General features: G+C 37.6%; 1 protein-coding gene across 11 annotated transcripts in view; it reads right to left on the bottom strand.

The window, feature by feature from the left end:
* Window positions 1-20,553, bottom strand: part of DMD (dystrophin) — a 2,097,152-nt gene that overhangs the window by 1,226,639 nt on the left and 849,960 nt on the right. For all 11 annotated transcript variants that reach the window (XM_087859359.1, XM_087859361.1, XM_087859356.1 and 8 more), the window contains one exon: window positions 818-979. In XM_087859359.1, the coding sequence (XP_087715485.1) occupies window positions 818-979 (162 nt within the window). The remainder of the gene's footprint in view (window positions 1-817; window positions 980-20,553) is intronic.

Raw genomic sequence — 20,553 nt, 5'->3', positions numbered from 1 at the left:
GTTATCCGTGGTTATTAGGTTCATAATATGTACTTAAGATTTGAAAAGTAGTTACATTACCTTACTATCAGAAAATCCCAAAGATATTGAAATAAATAATACCTATTATACTTCACATATATTTAAAGGTTATTAAAAAATAGAAATACAGCATTTAAAAAAACACTTCCCAAGGTGGAAGTTAATTTAGATATAGCCTTAGTTTATTCAGTATAAAATCAACTTAGATTTATTTTCATTATTATTTTAACTCTCATTCTAGAGAAACTGGTTTAGCATATTTCAAAATTTGGATTGAACAGAGTGGAATGTGTGAGTACATGTGAGTATATACGGTAAGATTATTAGTAATAAATGCAAATTTACATCTCAAATTTTTTGCTATCAACTACTTACAACACATAACATGTAAGAACAATATAGAGCTCATAAGACTTACGATTCCAAAACTGACAAGGATGAGTTGATAATAAAATAGTCGAGAATGCATTTTTAATGACACCCTAAAAATACCTTCTTTACAATTTACATTCTTAAGGTTTCCCTCTAGCTTAAGTAGAGTTTAACAGTAGACTTCCAAATGCTATTTCCCCACCTTGTAAGTGTCTCTACTTCAAATTTCTCCATTATATACTTTTCAAAATAAATCTTAGAGTACTAACCTAGAGCTCTTTTTCCCTCTGACCTCCAAACAGTCAAATCAGTCAATCAAAACACCCTCCGTACAACTAGTTGACCAAATTTTAACTTAGAAATTCAGCAATGTCCTATTCCGATAACACACCAAGTAACAGTATCTCATTCCCAGTCTACTTGCCTGGGCTTCCTGAGGCATCTGAGCTGCGTCCACTTTGTCAGCAATATAAGCTGCCAACTGCTTGTCAATGGAGGAGAGGGACTCCTGAATTACGTGCAAGGATTTTTCGATCTCCTGGGCCGACTGGATACTCTGCTCAAGCAACTTTTGCCTCCTCACGGCCTAAAGAAAAGAAGGAAGAAGGAAGCGGTTCAATGTTTCCTTGACATAGTTTTTCTGCAATCCTGCCGCAAAGTAAATGAAGATTCTAGATTCTGCCACCATCACCTTTTTGTAAGATAGACTGCGCAGCTTCCTGCCACTCATTCAGCTCTGCTTATAAAAATAAAAATAAGAAATAAGAATTAGCACACAGAACTACAGGACCCGGAATCTCTGCAGGACAAAAACCACAGAAGTATGTATATCAAGGAAAGAGGCTGGAAAAAACAGTAGTGAAATCATCTCAGTCGCTGCAATCTGTCGTTCTCAGGCCGAATGTTCCTCCTGATCTCATTATATAGTTCAAGAGATTTGGTTTACTTAGAATAGGGTCATCGTCATCACAATCCAATTCAAGATGGATAATCCACTTCCACCAGTGAGACACATATACAATCTGTTCAGAATCAGCTCCTTTCAAAAAGAGAATTTCATATAACCATCTGGTTACGGATTTATTTTAAATATGATTTCTACCAGTTTTGCATGGGCTTTTTTCCTCCTGTTTTCATTCACAATTTGGATTATGGAAATAACTTGTACAATTGGATCTGTGTTACTGCTTAAGTGGAACAAATAATAAGTAATCCTAATATAGCTGCAATTAATCTTGATTGTTACTATCGGTATGATTAGGGTAATTTAACACTTTCCAAATATAACTAGCATGCTGAGCAGACTGCACAGTCTCCCTTCAAGGACCTGTTCACCTTTAGAATAGTCCTACAAGCAAGGATTGGGACAAGCAACTTACTGAGAATTCCTTAAGTTATGCATCACGGCAAGTATTTTTATTATATGATGTGTAGACATGATTATCTGGTACGAGAGAACGATCCTTCCCACAGACTATGAGCGAGCTTTTAAAAATGACCCTGCTTGTGAGGAGCACAGGGTAAAATACAGAGTCGTCACATCACTACGCTGTACACCTGAGCTAACGTAACACCATGTGGCAATAATACTTCAATAAAAACTATTAAAAAATTAAAAAAAGAGTATATAGTGGGCTCCTTAGCTTTAAATGTATTAGAAATGCCATTATTCTTTAACGAAGGCAACTTGGAACACAGCATTACTCTATGACTACAGCTAAAAGAGCTGCAAGTCTCGCGCTATGACGGGAGTGGGAGGGCATTCTCAGTATTTCTACCTGGATCGTAAATCTTCCTCAGGACTTTGCCTTAGGCTTTCCTTTCTTCTCATTCCACTCACATTTCTAGTTTCAGTTAGCCCTCTTTCGCTCTCAACTCTGTCTCCGGTCCAGATGTCCCCCTCGATCTCCACCCATGCAAATATATTGCCCTACTTGACAATTCTACTTGGACATCCCACAGCAACCAAAACAACAGCATGACCAAATATGGATATATTTTGGGCCCCTTCTCATCTACTTACCACCTCTCCAACTTGCTTTTGCTCTTGCTCTGTATTTCCGCCCCTATTTCAATGACTGGCAATTATTCATTGCCCTTATTAGGCATGATTCTGGATATTTCCTCTTCCTTTATCACATCCTTCGCCATTTTGTGTTTACTCAGTCAATCAATTCCCAATCCTTTCTTCGACCTCCTAATATTTCTTGGTTTCATCCTTTTCTCCTCCTCCCCACTGTCATTCCTCTACTTGGGGTAATTACCATCTCTTGCCTCAAATACTGTACAGGCTCTTGGGCTGGTATCCTACCCTATCATTACCCACCTGCAACACAGCTATAGTGTCATTCTAAAATGAAATGATGGCTCTCTGCTTAAAATCCTCTAGTGAGTATTTATTTTCCTGAGGATAGATGCAATACTCCTTAATATGGCTTTAAAGTCCCTTCATAGTCCCTGCTGGACATAGTCCTTGCTCAAGCTACAGAGAAATTCTATTTTTCATTCCCTAACATACACTATGACCCTCTTGATACTTGGCCTTAAACATGCTACTCCTTTTTCCTTGAACACTTCCACCTAACTTCCTTTTATTGGCTAATTTACCTTTATCCCTTAACTCTCACCTTGGAAATGTGGATATCTCTCTCACCAGGTGGCTGTCCCTGACACCCTACGTCCTCTCTTGTACTTTGTATTTCTGGCTCAATATGTATCACACCGTATTGCAAATTTCCATTATTTTTCCCCCCTATTTCAGACTTTAAGTGTCAATGAAATCAGAGACTATGGCTGTCTTGTTCATTGCTCAATACCAGGTACTAGAAAAAAAGACCAATACTTTTGTTCATGACTGAATGAATGGTGTAACAAGGCTTTTTAGTGGGAAAAACAGAGAAGTGTTCAAGTAGTCAAAAAACTGATTTAGAAAAGAAATTGGGAAAAAGGTCACCACCACTCAGACAGACACAGCCTTTGGAGAAAAGTGCGTGTGTGTGTGTGTTTAATTCTGGTGTTTTTGTTTTATTTTGGTATGTTGTGTGTGTGCTTGGAATTAAAAATATGAAAACAGGAAAAAATTTAAAAAAATAAAAGTATCAGAATAGGATGGAACATTATTTATAGGAAACTTCAGTCTACTTCTATTACAATACTTGATCCAAATCAGTGACCAAGACCTTGGCCTATAATCTAATTCAAATACAGTTTCCCTTTCTTCATTCAAAACTTCAGTGAGAAGTTACATCACGTCATAATTCAGTTACCAGTGCTTATGGCTATAATCAGAGCTGTCTGTATTGTACAAGAGAACGTCTGTAGCCTAGCCAGACTTTCTCCAGAGAAATGGATCCCTAATGATAAAATTTCACCATTGTGACAGGTGGCTGGAGAAACCTTCCAGTCACAGCATGTAGTAATTGCCTACTCAGGCATTATTTAAATCTGGTCCTTTATCTGGCTAAAGGCAAAAACAGCCTACTCTCCTGTGCACATCTGTAGAATTTTAATATAATTGAATAGGATAAGATACAGCATAATGTTAAACCACATATCTAGCCTCAAAATTATATTTAGAACTCTAACCTTTTCTATTGATGAGATTCTATGGATTGAAAGAAATGAAATGACCTAAGAGCTGATGGCAGAGTTGACCTCAGGTAGGTTGGCTCTTTGTTTGGCCTGGCAGTCAGTAAGAGAGACCAATATACATGGATTCTTTGATTATCTCAGGGAGTGAAAAGACCTGATGTCAATCTAAGCTTGCAGAACTCTTTGAACTAATCATGCATAAGCTGCCTTCTATTTCTAAACACCTTGTTAGGCAAACCCTGATGGGGGGCCAGGCCTGTGGATTTTCTAGGACCCTCTGGCCACTTGACCTGTGCTATCTCGCTAGACAGAGTTGGTAGGCTGTCCCAAATCAGACTCAGATTTTTGTTGCTGGTGCAGATTATGGCTTAACTATTGTTTTAAAATTTTATTCCATGTCTTCAGCTAACTCTCTTATCAGTAAGATGAGTCATATAGCTAGACAAAAACAGCAATATGAGGAGAGTTACAAAGATACTGAGAGGTTGGCCATAAACAACAAAAATACAAAAGAAAAAACTGGAATCCTAATGATGGTTACCAAGGAGCATAAAAAAAAGCATAATGAAAAAAATTTTATTTTGGTTTTCAGAAAAATTCAAGGGAAACTAAGTTAAAATAATCAACATACATGGAAATATATTATTATTATTTCCTCAAAGTGCTCTAGAGTATAAAATAAAAAACTGAATGATTTTTGTTGGCAATGGACAGTCATCTCCACAGTGACTTGCTTATTTCTTACATTTGTATTTTTTTAAGTAATAACCCTTGTGCCCCAAAATTACAAATGCTTCAACTAGAGAGCAATATGGCTAAGAAACTGTGGAAGAATGAATTTTTCATTCTGGTAGAATAAATTTCTCATGTGAAATAAAAACTGGGAATTTGAATCAAAATAAATGTATTGAAATATGAACGCAGGCTTAAAAATACAAAAAAATTATTTTACATGTTATTCCAATAACTTTTTATAAATCATCATTCATTAAAGGAGCTATATGTCCTTGCTATACTTATTAAAGGCACTATAAAATATAATCATTTTTATTTCATTTAATAATAGGTAAGATCATGATTGCATTGAACAGGAATGTGGGTGTTTTCACTATTAACATAGGACCTTCTGAGACAATTATTAGAAAGATACATTTCCCTTAGAGTTAACCTTCCTACCCAACAGCAAATACTTATTAAGCACAAAATATTTTGGAAAATTGAACTATACACATAGTCTCTTGCTATAGGAAGATAACAAGCAAACCAGAAAAAAAATCTAGTAGAATACAAGGATACAACATTTTTCAGCCTAAGAAAGAAAGAAGAAAAGCAAATTTATACTTTATGAGTTAAAAAATGCCAGAAAAGTGTTTCTGTCCAAAATTCCCTATTTTATATGGATGGACTTCTCTTGGTTGCATACTGTACCAATTAATATATATATATATATATATATATATATATATATATATATATATATATGTATATGTATATATATGTATATATGTGATATATATATACACATATATAGAAGTTCCTGAGACATTTAATTCACTATATAGCATGAGTTAGTTTGAGGTCACAAAAATAATTTTCTTCCGGTATCTGTGGGATCTAGGGTTGGGAATGGGAGAGATTTTGTCATTATTTTGTTTCTTCTTTTAGGAGTGTGTGTGATTGTTTTACTTTATTTGCTTTTGCTTTATGGCAGAAAACTGGAGAAAGACTTTTGATGCCTGGACCTAATTGTGGAGGGGTTTTCACCAGGAAGCCCTTTGCCGTGGACTCCCTTGTGAAGGGGTGTAAGAGATACAAATCTTGTGGAATGGAAAGCATGAGTGTGGAGTGTGCAAAAGATGCACTTTAATGTCTTAGCATCTTTCACAAACTTTTTTTTTTGAAATCCAATTATGTAATAAATATTCCTTTGTTGCTTACTAAGTGCCAGGCCAAGGGAGCTCTCAGTTTTGCTTTGTAAATTGCACAAAAGATCCAGGCTTAACATTGTAAAATTTACCCTTTCGTTAGCTATAGCTAAAAAAGGGATTCTTTTTAGCGGGCTGAGATTTTGAGAGATACTTGGCTTTTCAAAAATCCGGACTGTGGATTTCCTCAAGAATTGCAGATTCTTGCCCATTCCGCTTCAATTTATGGAAACAAACACCCACAGAAACAAAAAACTTCAGGGTCTGTGCCAACGAATTACCTAGGGATTTTCTAAATTGTGTTCATTAAAATTTCTAGGACAAAGGAAAGAGATGTCAATTCATTAAAAGAATGGAATATGATTTATGATCACCTTGTAGTAAAGAAATATATTTTTTACTGTTTATAAGTATTTGTCATTGAGACTAGACATGTAAAATAGTTTTACTTTCATTATGTCTTATCTTCTTTTCCCTAAGCAATGAAACAGGATAGCCATTGTTCAATTAGGCCTCATTTCTTTGAGTGATTTTAGTAGTAGATGAACTCAAGAAAAGCATTTCTCAAATTCTGATGCAAGTAAAGCAGCTACAAATTCTTGCAGTTTCTGCTTGGGGAAGAGCATTAATTGGCCCCACTTTGAATGCCACTACTTTGCATAAAATAGAGCAAGGAGTTAAGTACTGTTCTCCACAGACAGTGGCTGGAGGGTGGGAGTCCTGTAAGCGATGTGCTAAGACGAAATCCTACTTGTGTGGCTCTTCAGAAATTAAAATGGAGACCAAAGAGAAGCCACTAATCTGCATTATTTAACAGTCTCACCTCACTGCACAGACTGTTCTTCACCAAAAAGTTCTATTTTTTGGAGTCTCAAGTTCAGTGTGCCAGTAAATTAATGCAACTACTTCCTTTTAGTTTTTCTTTGTCACCTATTAAGAGGTTGTAATTTGTTCAAATACCAAGTAAGAAGAATACTGAATTTGACTGAATTATTTTGGTGAATTATTTGGGAGCATTTTTTTAATTGAAGTACAGTTAACACACAATGTTACCTTAGTTTCAGGGGTACAATGTAGTGATTCGACAAGTCTGTATTTACGTTATGCTATGCTCCCCACAAGTGTAGCTACCATCTGCTACCATACAACGCTATTACAATACCATTGACTATATTCCCTATGCTGTACCCTCTGTTCCCATGACTTATTTATGGCATAACTGAAAGCCTGTATCTTCCTTACCCCTTCACCCATTTGCTTAGCTGTTTCCTCCTAACTTATGCAACTTATAAGGTATTCTTAGTCTTGAACTGAAAACAGTGAGTTCTAAGTTCTCCCTGTTCTAAGAGATGGAAATAACAAGCCTTTTCTAAAATCTTTACTGAAGTGGTAGGAAATCTGGCTCTTCCTTCATTACTCCACCAAGCTTGCTTACTCTAAAACTCCATGAAGATTTGGAAGAGAATCATAGTCAGGCTGAATCCATGGTCCAGTGTGATGGCAACCTCCATTTACTCATCAATGATGAATGAAAAGTGGTACTTCAATCTTTCTGCCCCAAGCAAGGGAGGGAAACTCCAACACTATCACTTGGAGAGTCTGGGAGTCCTAAGTAAATAGGGATGGCATCTAATTACCAACTTGGACTCTGCTTATGCAGCTGAATGATTTATTTGCTTTCTATGCCTACCTAAGTATAGAAGACAAGAAATTGGAAATGACGGCAGAGTGAAGAGAGGGAGCAGCTTGTACTTCCTAAAGCTTGGTGTGGCAGAAACATTTCCATAGGTCAAGTAGACACTGAAAAAGGCAGCCATGTTTGAGTTGTCTAGCAGAAACATTGCTTAAGGAGCAAGAGTTCTCCATGATGAAGAGGCTTGAAGATATTTTCACTAAGCATGTTTTTCTTGTTAAAGAATTTGGAAGACAGAAGAGCTTTTATAAGACCACTTAAAAAACCTACACTTGCACCCTCCAAAAAGTCAATGCTTGTGTCCTTGTTATATAAAGTATATGAACACCATGAAAATGCTAGTTAATAGGAAACATTTGCCAACTTTCCTTCATTCCTACTTCTCAGGCCAATGGAGAATAATGGGACCCAGATGAAGTAAGGAAAAGTGATGGTGGTATAGAGAGGAAACCGATCACTCTCCCCTTTTACTGCAGGTCACTTAGGCCATGGTTTAAGATTGAAATGGAAACAGTAGAAGAACATTAAACTGAATATGAGATTGAAAATTAAAGCTGAACTAAGCTGGCTTTAACTTCTTAATTTCACAGAGCCTGGAAAGCAATGGGATCTATTCAGGAATGCCAGTAAGAAAGATGAAACAACCATCAGCTTGAAGTAAAATATTTCATGTTTCTGTCCTACCTGGTTCAAACTATACAAGAAACTACTGTCATAGTCAATGAATTCAGCACTTGATAAACTGAGGTAGAGACAGAGAAAAAAGATGGATACAAGGAACGGTTGGAATGTGGACCAAGGAAAGGTAGGAAATGTTTTCTGGAAGCTGTGAAGAGATAGGTAATGAAGGACCCAGGAACTATCTTTGAAACACTGAGAATTATGGTAGCATGGCATGATTAGAAAGCTTATAAAGATACAGCAATGCCACTGGCTTATACAACAGCCAGCAAATTGCACATTTTATATCTATCTAGCAAGGTTCTAAGTACGGACTAGTGCTGCTGTCGAATGCAATACTTTGCCTACTGATTAATAATTTCAGTGAATAGCCTGTTAAACTTTCTGCAGGATAATCTGAAGGTCTTTAAGGAGGCATGGCATGGCATGGCATGAAAATGTCAGGAATTACTTAAGGACCACTAAGAATGTTCTATTTGTCTCACAAACACATTCTCTCAACTTTTAGTTGTTTAGAACTGACAGGAGGACACCCTCAAGGAAAGTGAAATTTGAGGAACACCCTGGACCTCACTGTAGACTCGGACCTCTTTAGGGTTGATGAGAAAAAAAATTTCATTTTTCATGATTTTGTATGGTGAAAGGAAAATAATAGATCCTCACGGAGTTACATATAATATTTCTAGATGGTTAGGTGTGCTTTCAGCATGCTGAGGAAATGCTTTTCAAAAGGAATCCAGGTAGTTATTTTCCACAAGGAATTAAATGGAGATTTTAAAAATAAAGTGGAGAGGAGAGAAGATATTTTATAGCAGGAAGCACAATTTACAACTGTTCACTGCCTCAGCAACGATCAAAAGTTTCACCTTGTTGCCTTGTTTCTTTTCACATTAGTCCTACTTTTTCCTTAAGAAAGGAGGTCCCACACGGTGTTCCTTGGACAAGAAGACCAAAACAAAACAAAACAAAACAAAACAAAACAAAACAAAAACCCAAAAAAACCAAACCAAACAAACAACCCCAAAAAACAAAAACAAAACTGTGCTGATTTAAGCCACTCTAGATACAACTCTTGTGGAGAATTCTGGCACAGTTAGCTTTTGCGGCATGTTTATTAGTGTACATGATAGGCTAAAAATCATTACAAAGATGTACGCAAGTGTTTGTATACATAGTCTTTAAATATAAAAGAATGTTGCATTATTTACAAGGGTCATCTAGATTTGTTTTTGTTAAGGTTACCTGGCTTAAAACCACTGGGCAGAAAAATCCCAAAACCACGTGCATGGAGCTGTCTGTAATTTCCTTTACAGGAAAAGATAATAAATGTTAAAACCACTGTGGTCATGCTTAGTTGGAACTTCATCTGTTTCAGGTCTCTGCAGGTCACTGAAGTTCTTCTGTGACCTCTGAGGAAGCACACTTGAAAGAAATATTTGGGAATCACTTTATCAGTGGAACTTGACATCAGATAGCCATCACTTTCAAGTAAAGCATTGATAGAATGGTCAATGAGCTGTACAGTAATATATCTAAGACATTTCTGGATTTTTGCTGCATCCATTCATCTTCATGGGTAGACAAATGAAATTGGTCTTCCACCCTGACAGGAGCAAACCAATGCATTATTTCTGCTTCAAAAAGGAAGTGCTGGAAGTATAACACAGTAAATCTAGAAGGAATCTACAGAGTTCATCTTGTCCCAGCCTTCTCAAGGTAACTTCAGAGACCCGCCTGGTCAGCAAAGCTTCTCTGGTGTAATGGCAAGGCACTCTCTGATCGCACATGTGCTCATAATATGAAAGTCTAAACTTTAGGCAATTAACAATTTATTGATATTGTAAATAATTAAAATATCATAGAATATTGCTCCTGATACAGAAGAGTGAGACAGAATGGGAGCCTAGGGATTAAGTGGGTCAGGATTGAGACCACACGTGTAAGTAACATCTATGTAAGAGTAAAAACCCAAATCTAGGGATAAAATCAAGTTGTAAAATGAAGAAATAAGTAGAGGTCAGAAACACAAGTTGGAATGTAGCCACTGAGAAACTTAGTTGATTTCTGGCAAGAGACGCAGTGACTTTTTCATAATTCAAGTATATAGGTAGGGAAAAGGCAAGGTGCTACAATTTAAAAAAACTGTAGCTGGTGCTCCTGAGATGAGGTATGCAGGTTATCACCCAAGTAGAAAAGGCCTCTAGTGAGGAAGAACCCAGTGAGACCAACTGTAGATAGACTGGTAGTTGTGTCAACTTGTCATTGAATGGCATGCCACTTGGTGCTCCTTACATAAGGGCAAAGATCTCCAGCCAACAGAGCAATGTGACAGAGATCTCAGAGTGGAAGACCTTTTGGTGCTAATCAATTTCTCCACTCGGGAATTCAGACCCTCCGGATAATGAGTAGACACAGGGTTTCTGGCTTCCTGGACTTTAGATGATGTGTGAGAAGCACATCTGTCACACTATGTTTTACAGAGCAGCTAAGGATGGCCACGGGGGTGGCCTATAAAACAGATTTCAGTCTAGATTTCAGTCTTCAGTCAGGTGATCTCAAATGTGGCCCCAATAACCTGAAATGGTTCTTTCCTGATGTACTTTAGACATCTATGCAGGATTCCTTTTACTGTGATGGATGCCCGTAATGGTCTGAGGCTAGTGTTCAGGTTCTCTTGAAATAAAATGCTCTAGACTCTGTTGACCTGTATGGTCAATTATTGGTGGAGTTCAATTATACACAAACTGCCAACTAGAAGTAGTATCTGAGAAAGTGAAAAACTTCTCTCCTGGGATGTCTGGGATGATCCTTTTTCATCCTTTCCATATGCATGAAGATTAACAATATTTATTTATCACAAATACTCCAGATGATCACCATGGTTCTGAAGAAGTTGAAGTGCAAGACAGAGTGTGTTTAGGGCTTCCTGTCTCCCCAGTCATCCACACCACACTGAATAATTCTTCAGATCTGGCTGAGTAGCTGTACCGAGCATTATTTTGTCCTAAGGTTTTTACAAGGCTTTCAGATTTTTTGTTCTCCAAGTAGCTAAGATAGACAAGACCGCATATTTGTAGCAAGGAATTACTGCCAGGGTCTTTGGCTCTGATGGGATTCATTTGGCTGGGATGTACACCTTGAACAGCAGGAACAAGATGCAGTGAACAGCTGCTTTCCCTTTCGCTTGCCAAATCTGCTGTACAATTCCCGAGCAGTACGCTGGGAGTACAGAAAGAAGACTCATGTGTGTCGATGTAAGCATGGGGGACAGATAAACACTGGCAAAGAGGTGCACTGCACTTGATTCTTTGTTAGAGACCAGGGTCATCTGTCACTGAATGCTCTTGTGAGATGTTAAGCTGGCTGAAAGAGACATAAACTGTTTTCCAACCTCCTCTTACCTCTATCTCCTCTCCCCAGTGGCACCTTACTATCATCTAGACATGAAATCCATTGTGCTGGAGCTGTTTTAAGTGAGAGAGGAGCAACCAAGCATCAGATGGTGGGCACTCGCTTGTAGCACTCTTGTATTTGTCATAAGTCAGATACGGCTAAAGATTAAACTGCAGACAGTATCTACCAGAGCCATGCAGGACTGCATAGTGTCTTTCAAACTGGTCCTACGGGGAATGTCAGTTCCATCTAGACTTTGGTCTAGGAGGAAGAGAGGTATAGCATATAGGGGAACATAGCAATGCAGTTTCCAGGCCATCAACAGTTTGCTGGGGCATCCTGAAAAGTACTCATTCTACTCCAGCAGGGAAATGTAGCCTTGAAGGAGAACTACTTTTTTCCCCTTCTTTTTTTTTAAGATTTTATTTATTTATTTGGGGGGGGGAGAGAGAGAGAGAGAGAGAGGAGAGATACCACACAAGTGGGGGAAGGGGCAGAGGGAGAGCGAAGAGCAGACTCCCCACTGAGCAGGGAGCCCCATAAAGGCCTCCATCCCAGGACCCTGGAATCACGACCTGATCTGAAGGCAGACACTTAACTGACTGAGCCACCCAGGTGCCCTCTTTTTTCCCCTTCTTGGCTTAATTTTTCAGGAGTTGAAAATGAGCTTCATCTCCAAAATAAAGAGATCACTCAGCTCTAAGGAACAGGGGATGGAATCACGACCTGATCTGAAGGCAGACACTTAACTGACTGAGCCACCCAGGTGCCCTCTTTTTTCCCCTTCTTGGCTTAATTTTTCAGGAGTTGAAAATGAGCTTCATCTCCAAAATAAAGAGATCACTCAGCTCTAATGAACAGGGGATGGACATGGAAAAGTTAATGATCCACATTAGGAATGAATCTGAGATACAGGGCACCTTACCATAGGGAACTGCCTTAAACAATTCATGCTCAGGTAAGGGTCAAGTCCGGAGTTCTCAAACCTAAATAATCATCATATTGTAGAGCAAATTTTCAAAATACTGTTTCCGATCTCAATCAAATTCTACTGAATTAGAAAATCAAAGGGAACTGGGAGAGAGTATGCATAGATTAAAGTTCCTATACTCTTTCATCTGTGTGATTTTGATGACTTGCCAAATTTGAAATGAATTACCATGAATGAAATTTGAAAGAAAAGATGCAATAAGAATTACATAATAACAGTTAAATGCAATTAACTGTGCTCACAACAAAAAAGAACAAAGGGCAGAGTATATTAAATTAGCTATTTCTCAATGTAAAAAGGAAACTTGGTAAGGTAGAGTCAGTAAAGCAATTCCCGTTTTATTGGTTACTTTGAAGGAAACTTTCTAATGAATATTTACATTCCTATGACTTAAAAAACAGCTTGATGAACTTGAAAATATTTTTGTTCCTCGTTCCATACATGAATTGCCCTGAGATACTAGAATACATTGCAAAAAAATCTTCTTGAATGTCCCTCTCCCACTTCCTTCTTTAAAAAAAAAATGGACAAGTAATTTCAGGGCAGACTTGCCTGAACACTAAAGAACAGTTTTTATCATTCAACCCAAAAAGTCTATGAAGTGCCTTAAAAATAAAATAGTTTTAAAAGAGGCTACAGTGGATAAAAGAAAGATGGATGAGCTAGATGGACCTATACCTTGAGAACAGTATTTTATGTTATAGGAATTAAGTATAAGTTGTAAATTATAATGGGTCATAAGTGAAAGCTATATAAACGTTTCTTTAAAAGAAATCAGAGAGGAAGACAAACCATGAGAGACTCTGGACTCTGGGAAACAAACTGAGGGTTACAGAAAGGAAGGGTGGGGGATGGGGCAACCAGGTGATTGCTATTATATAGCAGGCACGTGTTGTGATGAGCACTGGGTGTTATACGCAACTAATGATGTACTATATGCTGGCTAACTGAACATTAAAAAAAAAAAAAGAACAGAAAAACTCCAGGAGTTTTTACGAAAATGTACAGCAACATTAAAATTAAAAGAAAAACCTCTACTCAAAAATTGATTCTTAAAATGCTAACTTACCAATCTATACTACTGACCTAATTTTTGTACTTGACTAATTTTTAGGCCTTAACATCAGATATTGAAGATTTTATTTATTTGGCAGAGAGAGAGAGAGAGAGAGAGCGCATGCATGTGCACAGAAGCAGGGGGAGCGGCAGGCAGAGGGAGAGGGAGAAGCAAGCTTCCCACTGAGCAGGGAGCCTGATGTGGAGTTCGAGCCCAGGACCCTGGGATCATGACCTGAGCTAAAGGCAGACACCTAACCAACTGAGCCACCCATTAACTGACTGAGCCATCCAGGCACCCCCAGATGTTTGTTTTTTTTTTTAAATATTTATTTATTTATTTATTTTAGAGAGAGTGAGAGAGAGAGAGAGCGCACAAGCCAGCAGAGGGGCAGAGGGAGAGAGAGAGAAAACCAGACTTCTCGCTAAGCATGGAGCCTGACATGGGGCTTGATCTCACAACCCTGAGATCAGACCTGAGCAGAAATCAAGAGTCAGATGCTCAAGTGACTGAATCACCCAGGTTCCCCCAGATGTTTTTAATTTATGCTTTAGCTCCTTTTGCTATTCCAACATTAAAAAGGAGTTCAACCACCAAATTTTAAGAAATTTAAGGGTGAGATATCCTTAAATGTGTATGTTCATACTCATTCATAAATATTTTAGTGCTCTCCCAAAGCAAAAGCAATTTACCTAGAGTGAGTATATAATACTTAAATATTAATTAGGTAGTAAAACAGAATGTATGTATCTGTGTCTGTGTGTCTATGTATATTTACATCTACAGACACATGTATGTATATACCTAAATATAAATATACATATGTATATAAATATATATGCAACCATACATATGTATATGTGTGTTGATATGTCCCTTTCTCTTTGTATTCAAAAAAGCTAATATATTATAGTTGGATACATTCAGACAAGAAAATTTTAACTACTATCTAGGGTCAATTATATTTAAAGATAATGATAGAATTACTACTTACAAAAACAATAAATAAGTACATCTCCATGGTTCATAGTGAATAAAATAAGAAAGAGACATATTTCCATCAACCTTTGTTCTTGTGAAGGTTACATAATATTTCAGTTCTTATGTTCATAAAACGGAGGGTAGTTAAATTCGAAATACAAGATGCAGGCTTAAATATTATTAAAATCAAGAATCAAGGTAACTCACATTAACTAATGGAAGGAAAAAGAAGATAGCTTTCTCGGATAATAAAAGACGACAGAGCAAATAGAGAAAGAGAAAAATTATTTTCTAATCAAAAAAATAAAAAGGATACACTGTCTTGTCTATTTTTCTTACATTAATTAGGGCTGGGCTACAGGGCTTATTATCTACGTGTAAATATTATACAGGTGGGTTTTCTCCCCCTTGAAATGTCATCACTCTCATCCAATTATTCAATTAAAATTATTATGAGAACTACGAGCATAGCCTATGACTCAGCTAAAAAATGAAGTCACCTTGAACACAGATGTTTGGCATAACAGTCTGCTTACGGTGAAGTTTTTTTTAAAAAGATAACAGTTTTATTACAGAGCATTCAAACCTAGAAGAGTCAAGAATCAAGATATCCAATATCTTTTTTTTCCACTGTAAGAAAAAAAGCACCAAAATCAAAATATGAAAAAATGTAATTCTAGAAGCTATATCCATTATTAACACACTAAGAATTAATTTTTTTTAAATTCTAACTTTCAAAGTACTATTTATCATTGGCTAATCATCCCCAGCGAAATGTTTTTAAACAACATTTTTCTATAGAAATGTGTCTAATTCTCTAACTTCTGAAAAATTTTGAAAACAATTTAGGTCTAAAACTAACCAAACATATAAAATGACAACCAGGTCTGGCATCATGGTCATATTGATCTGTGCAATCATGCTTAGAATGTCTCCATGCATAGAAGGTCTCATGCTTGCTCTAATGACCTGCTGTCACTATCCTGAAATCCTTAATTTTAGAACAAGAAGCCTGCATTTTCCTTGTATACTGGACCCCACAAATTAAGCAGTTGATCCTAATCACAATAATTTGGGAAAAATGGCCAATAGTATAATATTGAAATAAGAATGCAAGCTAAATTGGATAAGGTAGAGAAATAAATTTAAGAAAAGCATGAAATTCAAATTAGAGGCACCAGGACACATTGACATACTAGTGGAGGGGAAAAGAGGACCAAATGAATGACTTTCAAATGTGAATATAATTGGAAAATGAGATCCCAAATACCAGTCAGCCTCTGAGTTGTTTCAGGATCCAATCAGATTCATCCTGGAGACACTGCCTGAAGACAATGGAAATAAAAGTACCTTTCCTTGTGATTATCCACGTGTCTGTATGTGGGTAGTTGTGAATAAAATTATTATTTTGCAGAAAACTGTGGAAGAAATTTGCACAACCGTTTACACTGCAAGCCATTTTGCTGACTGATGTTTTGTCTACAATATCATTTGCTAAGACTTCTGTTTATTTTAAATTGATCTTTACAACAGAAGAGCTCCTACTGCAAATGCTTTCCACTCTTAGTTCTTCAGAGGTACCAGTTCTCTATTCTCCCATCCCTACTTCTTCATATCGCCAACACTATACGACCTATGAAAGATGTAGTTCCCTTGGAGGTATGGAGTCCTTCGTGAGTAAACTTTCTCACCCTTACTACTCTTCACCTCAAAATATCTTCATAGTAATTCAATTCATGTCTTCCACTTCCAAAGTCCATCATTCCATTTTTGCTCATGTAGCCTCTCCTGTAAGACATTGCTTTTACATGTTAAGTATGCATCTCTATTGGATTTTTCCTCACATTACAAACATGTTTAAATCTTCACTGTCCTGAAAGTCAATAAAATACCTTGTCTGTCCTATTCAACTTAAGTTACTAGCCCTTCTCTCTTATATTTCCCTCACCAAACATCTGTTTTTTCCACTTTCAAAGACATGCTAATTCTCTTACATCCCCAGCTTTATTGAGATATAACTGGCACATAACATTGTGTAAATTTAAGGTGTACAAAAGTGTTAATTTGATACATTTATAAATTGCAAAATTAGTGCCACCACAGTATTAGCTACCACCTACATTCTGTCACATAGTTACCATTTTTACATCCTGAAGAATACATTTACTGCCTCCACTTTACCATGGACCATTTCCTCCTCTACCTCAATTTAACCTCACAGTTGCCCCTCCAGGAACTGAACAAGTCAACTATAATTAACAAGTGAAGGACTGGTGGCAGTTGAACAAATAAATCCAGCTAGTAGAGACTACTTTTTAAGGTGTTAAGTGGGTGATGGGGATTAAAGGAGGGCACTTGCTGTGAAGAGCACCGGGTGATGTATGGAAGAGCTGAATCACTTCAGTGTACACCTGAAACTAATATGACACTGTATGTTAACTAACTGGAATTTAAATAAAAACTTGCAAGAAAAAATAAAGTATTAGGTTCTGCATTTTATGGACAACTTAGGAAGAAGAGAAGTAAAAATTATTTTAAGTATTTTATATAACAAGAGGCAAGTTAAATATAACCTGGCTGATTCTCAGTTTGCTAACTATCATTTTAGAGAAAATTCACTAGCTTATGATTTTAATCTTTAAATATGGTTTTGTTTACATATTTCTCATTAAATTGGATATATCCACTCTCTTATTCTTAAGAGTAACCTGGTCAGTTATTTTATATACATACCTATTCTCATTAGCTTAATATTTTTTGCTAAAAAATATGCCTACACCTCAGCAGTAAACAGATGGAGAGACAGGTTTTTCTTGTTTTCTTGTTTTGTTTTTTGTTTGTTTGTTTTACATTTAGCCTCTGTGATCATCGGGAGAGTAGTTTTTTGGTTTTTTTTTTTTTAATTTTTTATTATGTTATGTTAGTCACCATACAGTACATCATTAGTTTTTGATGTAGTGTTCCATGCTTCATTGTTTGCGTAAGGAGAGTAGTTTTGATATCTCTTTAGGGTGACAACCTATTCATAAGGAGAGGCCAATGTACTTGATTTTTTTTAAAGTACTCATCAGTATAAAGAGGTCTAAAACTGAACTGCATGTAAGTGAAATTTAAAATAACAAGCCAGTTCACAAAGAAAAATATGGATGGCTGATGTACCTTATTTCCTGCCAGACCACATGTAGATTTGGTGACACTACCTTTCAAATCTGTTAGGAGAGAGGTTGGCAAAGAAAGAGTACCAAAGATTACTTTAACGTTTCTGGTCTGAGAAAATTAAAGAATGAGTTGGCAAGAATAAACATGGTGAAAACTGCATTGGGTAGGTTTGATAGGGACTCAAATCTAAGTATGTGAAGTTTGAGTTGCCTATTAATATCTAAGTAGAGATCTATAATAGCAAGATGGATATACAGGTCTAGAGTTTAGGGCAGAGGTTTGTACTAGAGATATTTTAAAAATCATTAACAAAAAAGGTTATTTAAAGCCATGACCCTGAATAAAATATCAAAAGGGGTGAATATAGAGAGAAAAGAGAGCATAAAGCTTAAAAAATATTTTATATACAACTCACCTCCTCCCATGGACACACATAATCTACAGCTACATGTAAAATAACTCCATGTATAAAAGACCTGAAAACTAGTCGAACAGCTACTTTATAATAAACATTGAAAGGGTCACATTGAGACAGGCAGAAGAAACAGAAATATGGTCTTACTAAAAACACCACTCGAGGTGCAGCAACTCACAATTAGGATGGATCTCACAATTCTGGAGTTTCTCCCTGAGGCATGAGGGGTTCTAGCCCCACATCAGGCACCCCAACCTCAGGGACCCAAATCAGAGAGATTAGCTTCCAAAACATCTAGCTTTTAAAAACAATGGGGCTTATATCCAGGAGACCCAAAGGGCTGTAGAGAACTGAGATACTGCTCCTAAAGGGCTTGCAGGATGCCCCACTCACCCCAAGGCCCAGCTAATCTTGCTAATCATCTACCAGAGGGGCAGTGGTCTGTTGGGACTCTGCAGGGATACAGGCATCATTTTTCTTGTTCTCTATTTGCTAATGTGATGGCTGTGTACAGACCCTGCACTCTCCCACTGTCCTGTTAAAGCCAGCAGATGCACCCCAGCATCATGCTTTCCCTCTGCTTCGCTAAAGCTACTGGGTGTACCCCAGGCCTTCCTACACCCACTGCTCCACTAAAGTCAGCAGGCATGTGCAATCCATATGGGAACACCCCTGATCACCTGGCTCTGATGACCAGTTGGACCTGTGTTCCTGGGTCCTACAAGATCGTAATAATCGGAGACATATCTTGGCAGGCTACCATCCCCAGGGCACTGCACACACAGCAGACAGAAATACATCCCTAGTCTTCCTGTGAAAAAGACCCATTTACTCGCCTTGGAGCTTCAGCCTAAGGGTCAGGCTTCAGGTATGGCACAAATCTGGATGTGATGGAAATGCTCTGAAGGAACATAGGCTGGGGGATACCACCTCTGCACTCTCCTTCAGCCTCACCACAGGTCACCAGTACCTCCCAGAAAGAAGCTTAGACACATGTCTAAAGCCCTGATTTTTCAACTGTTGCCCAGGAGAAACCTCCAGATTGCCTGGTCTGGAGGCCAGCAGGGTTTATGATTGCAGTACCAAAGGATTATATGTATTTACTTGTAGACTTTTTTTTTAAAGATTTTATTTATTTATTTGAGAGACAGAGAGAGAGAGAGAACAAGTGGGGGGGGGGAGGAACAGAGGGAGAGGGAGAAGCAGACTCCCGGCTGAGCAGGTAGCCTGATGTGGGGCTCGATCTCAGGACCCCAAGATCATGACCTGAGCTGAAGGCAGATGCTTAACTGACTAAGCCACCCAGGAGTCCCTGTATTTGTATACTTTAAAAGTTTCTGCCTGAGGGTCTGGATTCTTCTTCTTCTTCTTTTTTAATATTTTATTATTTGTCAGAGAATAAGAGAGAGAGGGAGGGAGGGAGGGAGGGAGGGAGGGCGGGCACAAGCAGGGGGAGTGGCAGGCAGAGGAAGAAAAAGGCTCTCCGCCGAGCAAGGAGCCTAATGTGGGGTTTGATCCCAGGACCCCTGGATCACGACATGAACCAAAGGCAGATGCTTAACCTACTGAGCTACCCAGCCACTCCGAGGTCTGGATTCTAATCAGCCTGAAACTAGGTGCTGACTGAGATACCTCCCTCTGGAACACAGGTTTTGGCATAACCTCAACCACTAGGACCTATCAAGAATAAAGTAGTCAGTTTAGACAATCACAAAGGTTCAAAAGACAACAAAAAAGTAGGGACAGGTTGCTAGATAAGGTTCATCTCTTACATAGGGCCACTCTTTCAAGATTAGGAGAAATACCTGTTTGGCCTGGTACACAGAAATAAACACAGAGTCAAGGAAAATGAGGAAACAGAGGAATATACTCCAAGTGAAAGAACAAGAAAACCTCAAAAAAAAAACCCTTAATAAAACAAAGATAAGGAATTTACCTAATAAAGAATTCAAAATAATGGTCAAAAAGATGCTCAGCAAATTTGGGAGGAGAACAGATGAAGATAGCGATAACCTCAACATACAGATAGAAAATATAAGACAGTACCAACTCCAAGTCACAAAACTGAAAAATACATTAACTGAAGTGAAAATACATCCAGAGATTCAACAGCAGACAAGATGAAACAGAGGGAAGGATCAGTGAAATAGAATAAAGAACAATGGAACTCGCCCAAATGGAGTAGCAAAAATTTTTTAAAATATATTAAAAACTGAAGATAGCTTAAGGGAACTATGGAACAACATCAAGTGAAATAATATCCTCATTATAGGG

Source organism: Ursus americanus, chromosome X (genome assembly GCF_024610735.1).
Source record: "Ursus americanus isolate L20-20 chromosome X, mUrsAme1.1.p, whole genome shotgun sequence".
Classification (NCBI taxonomy): domain Eukaryota; kingdom Metazoa; phylum Chordata; class Mammalia; order Carnivora; family Ursidae; genus Ursus; species Ursus americanus.
This window is presented reverse-complemented; position numbering and strand designations above follow the sequence as displayed.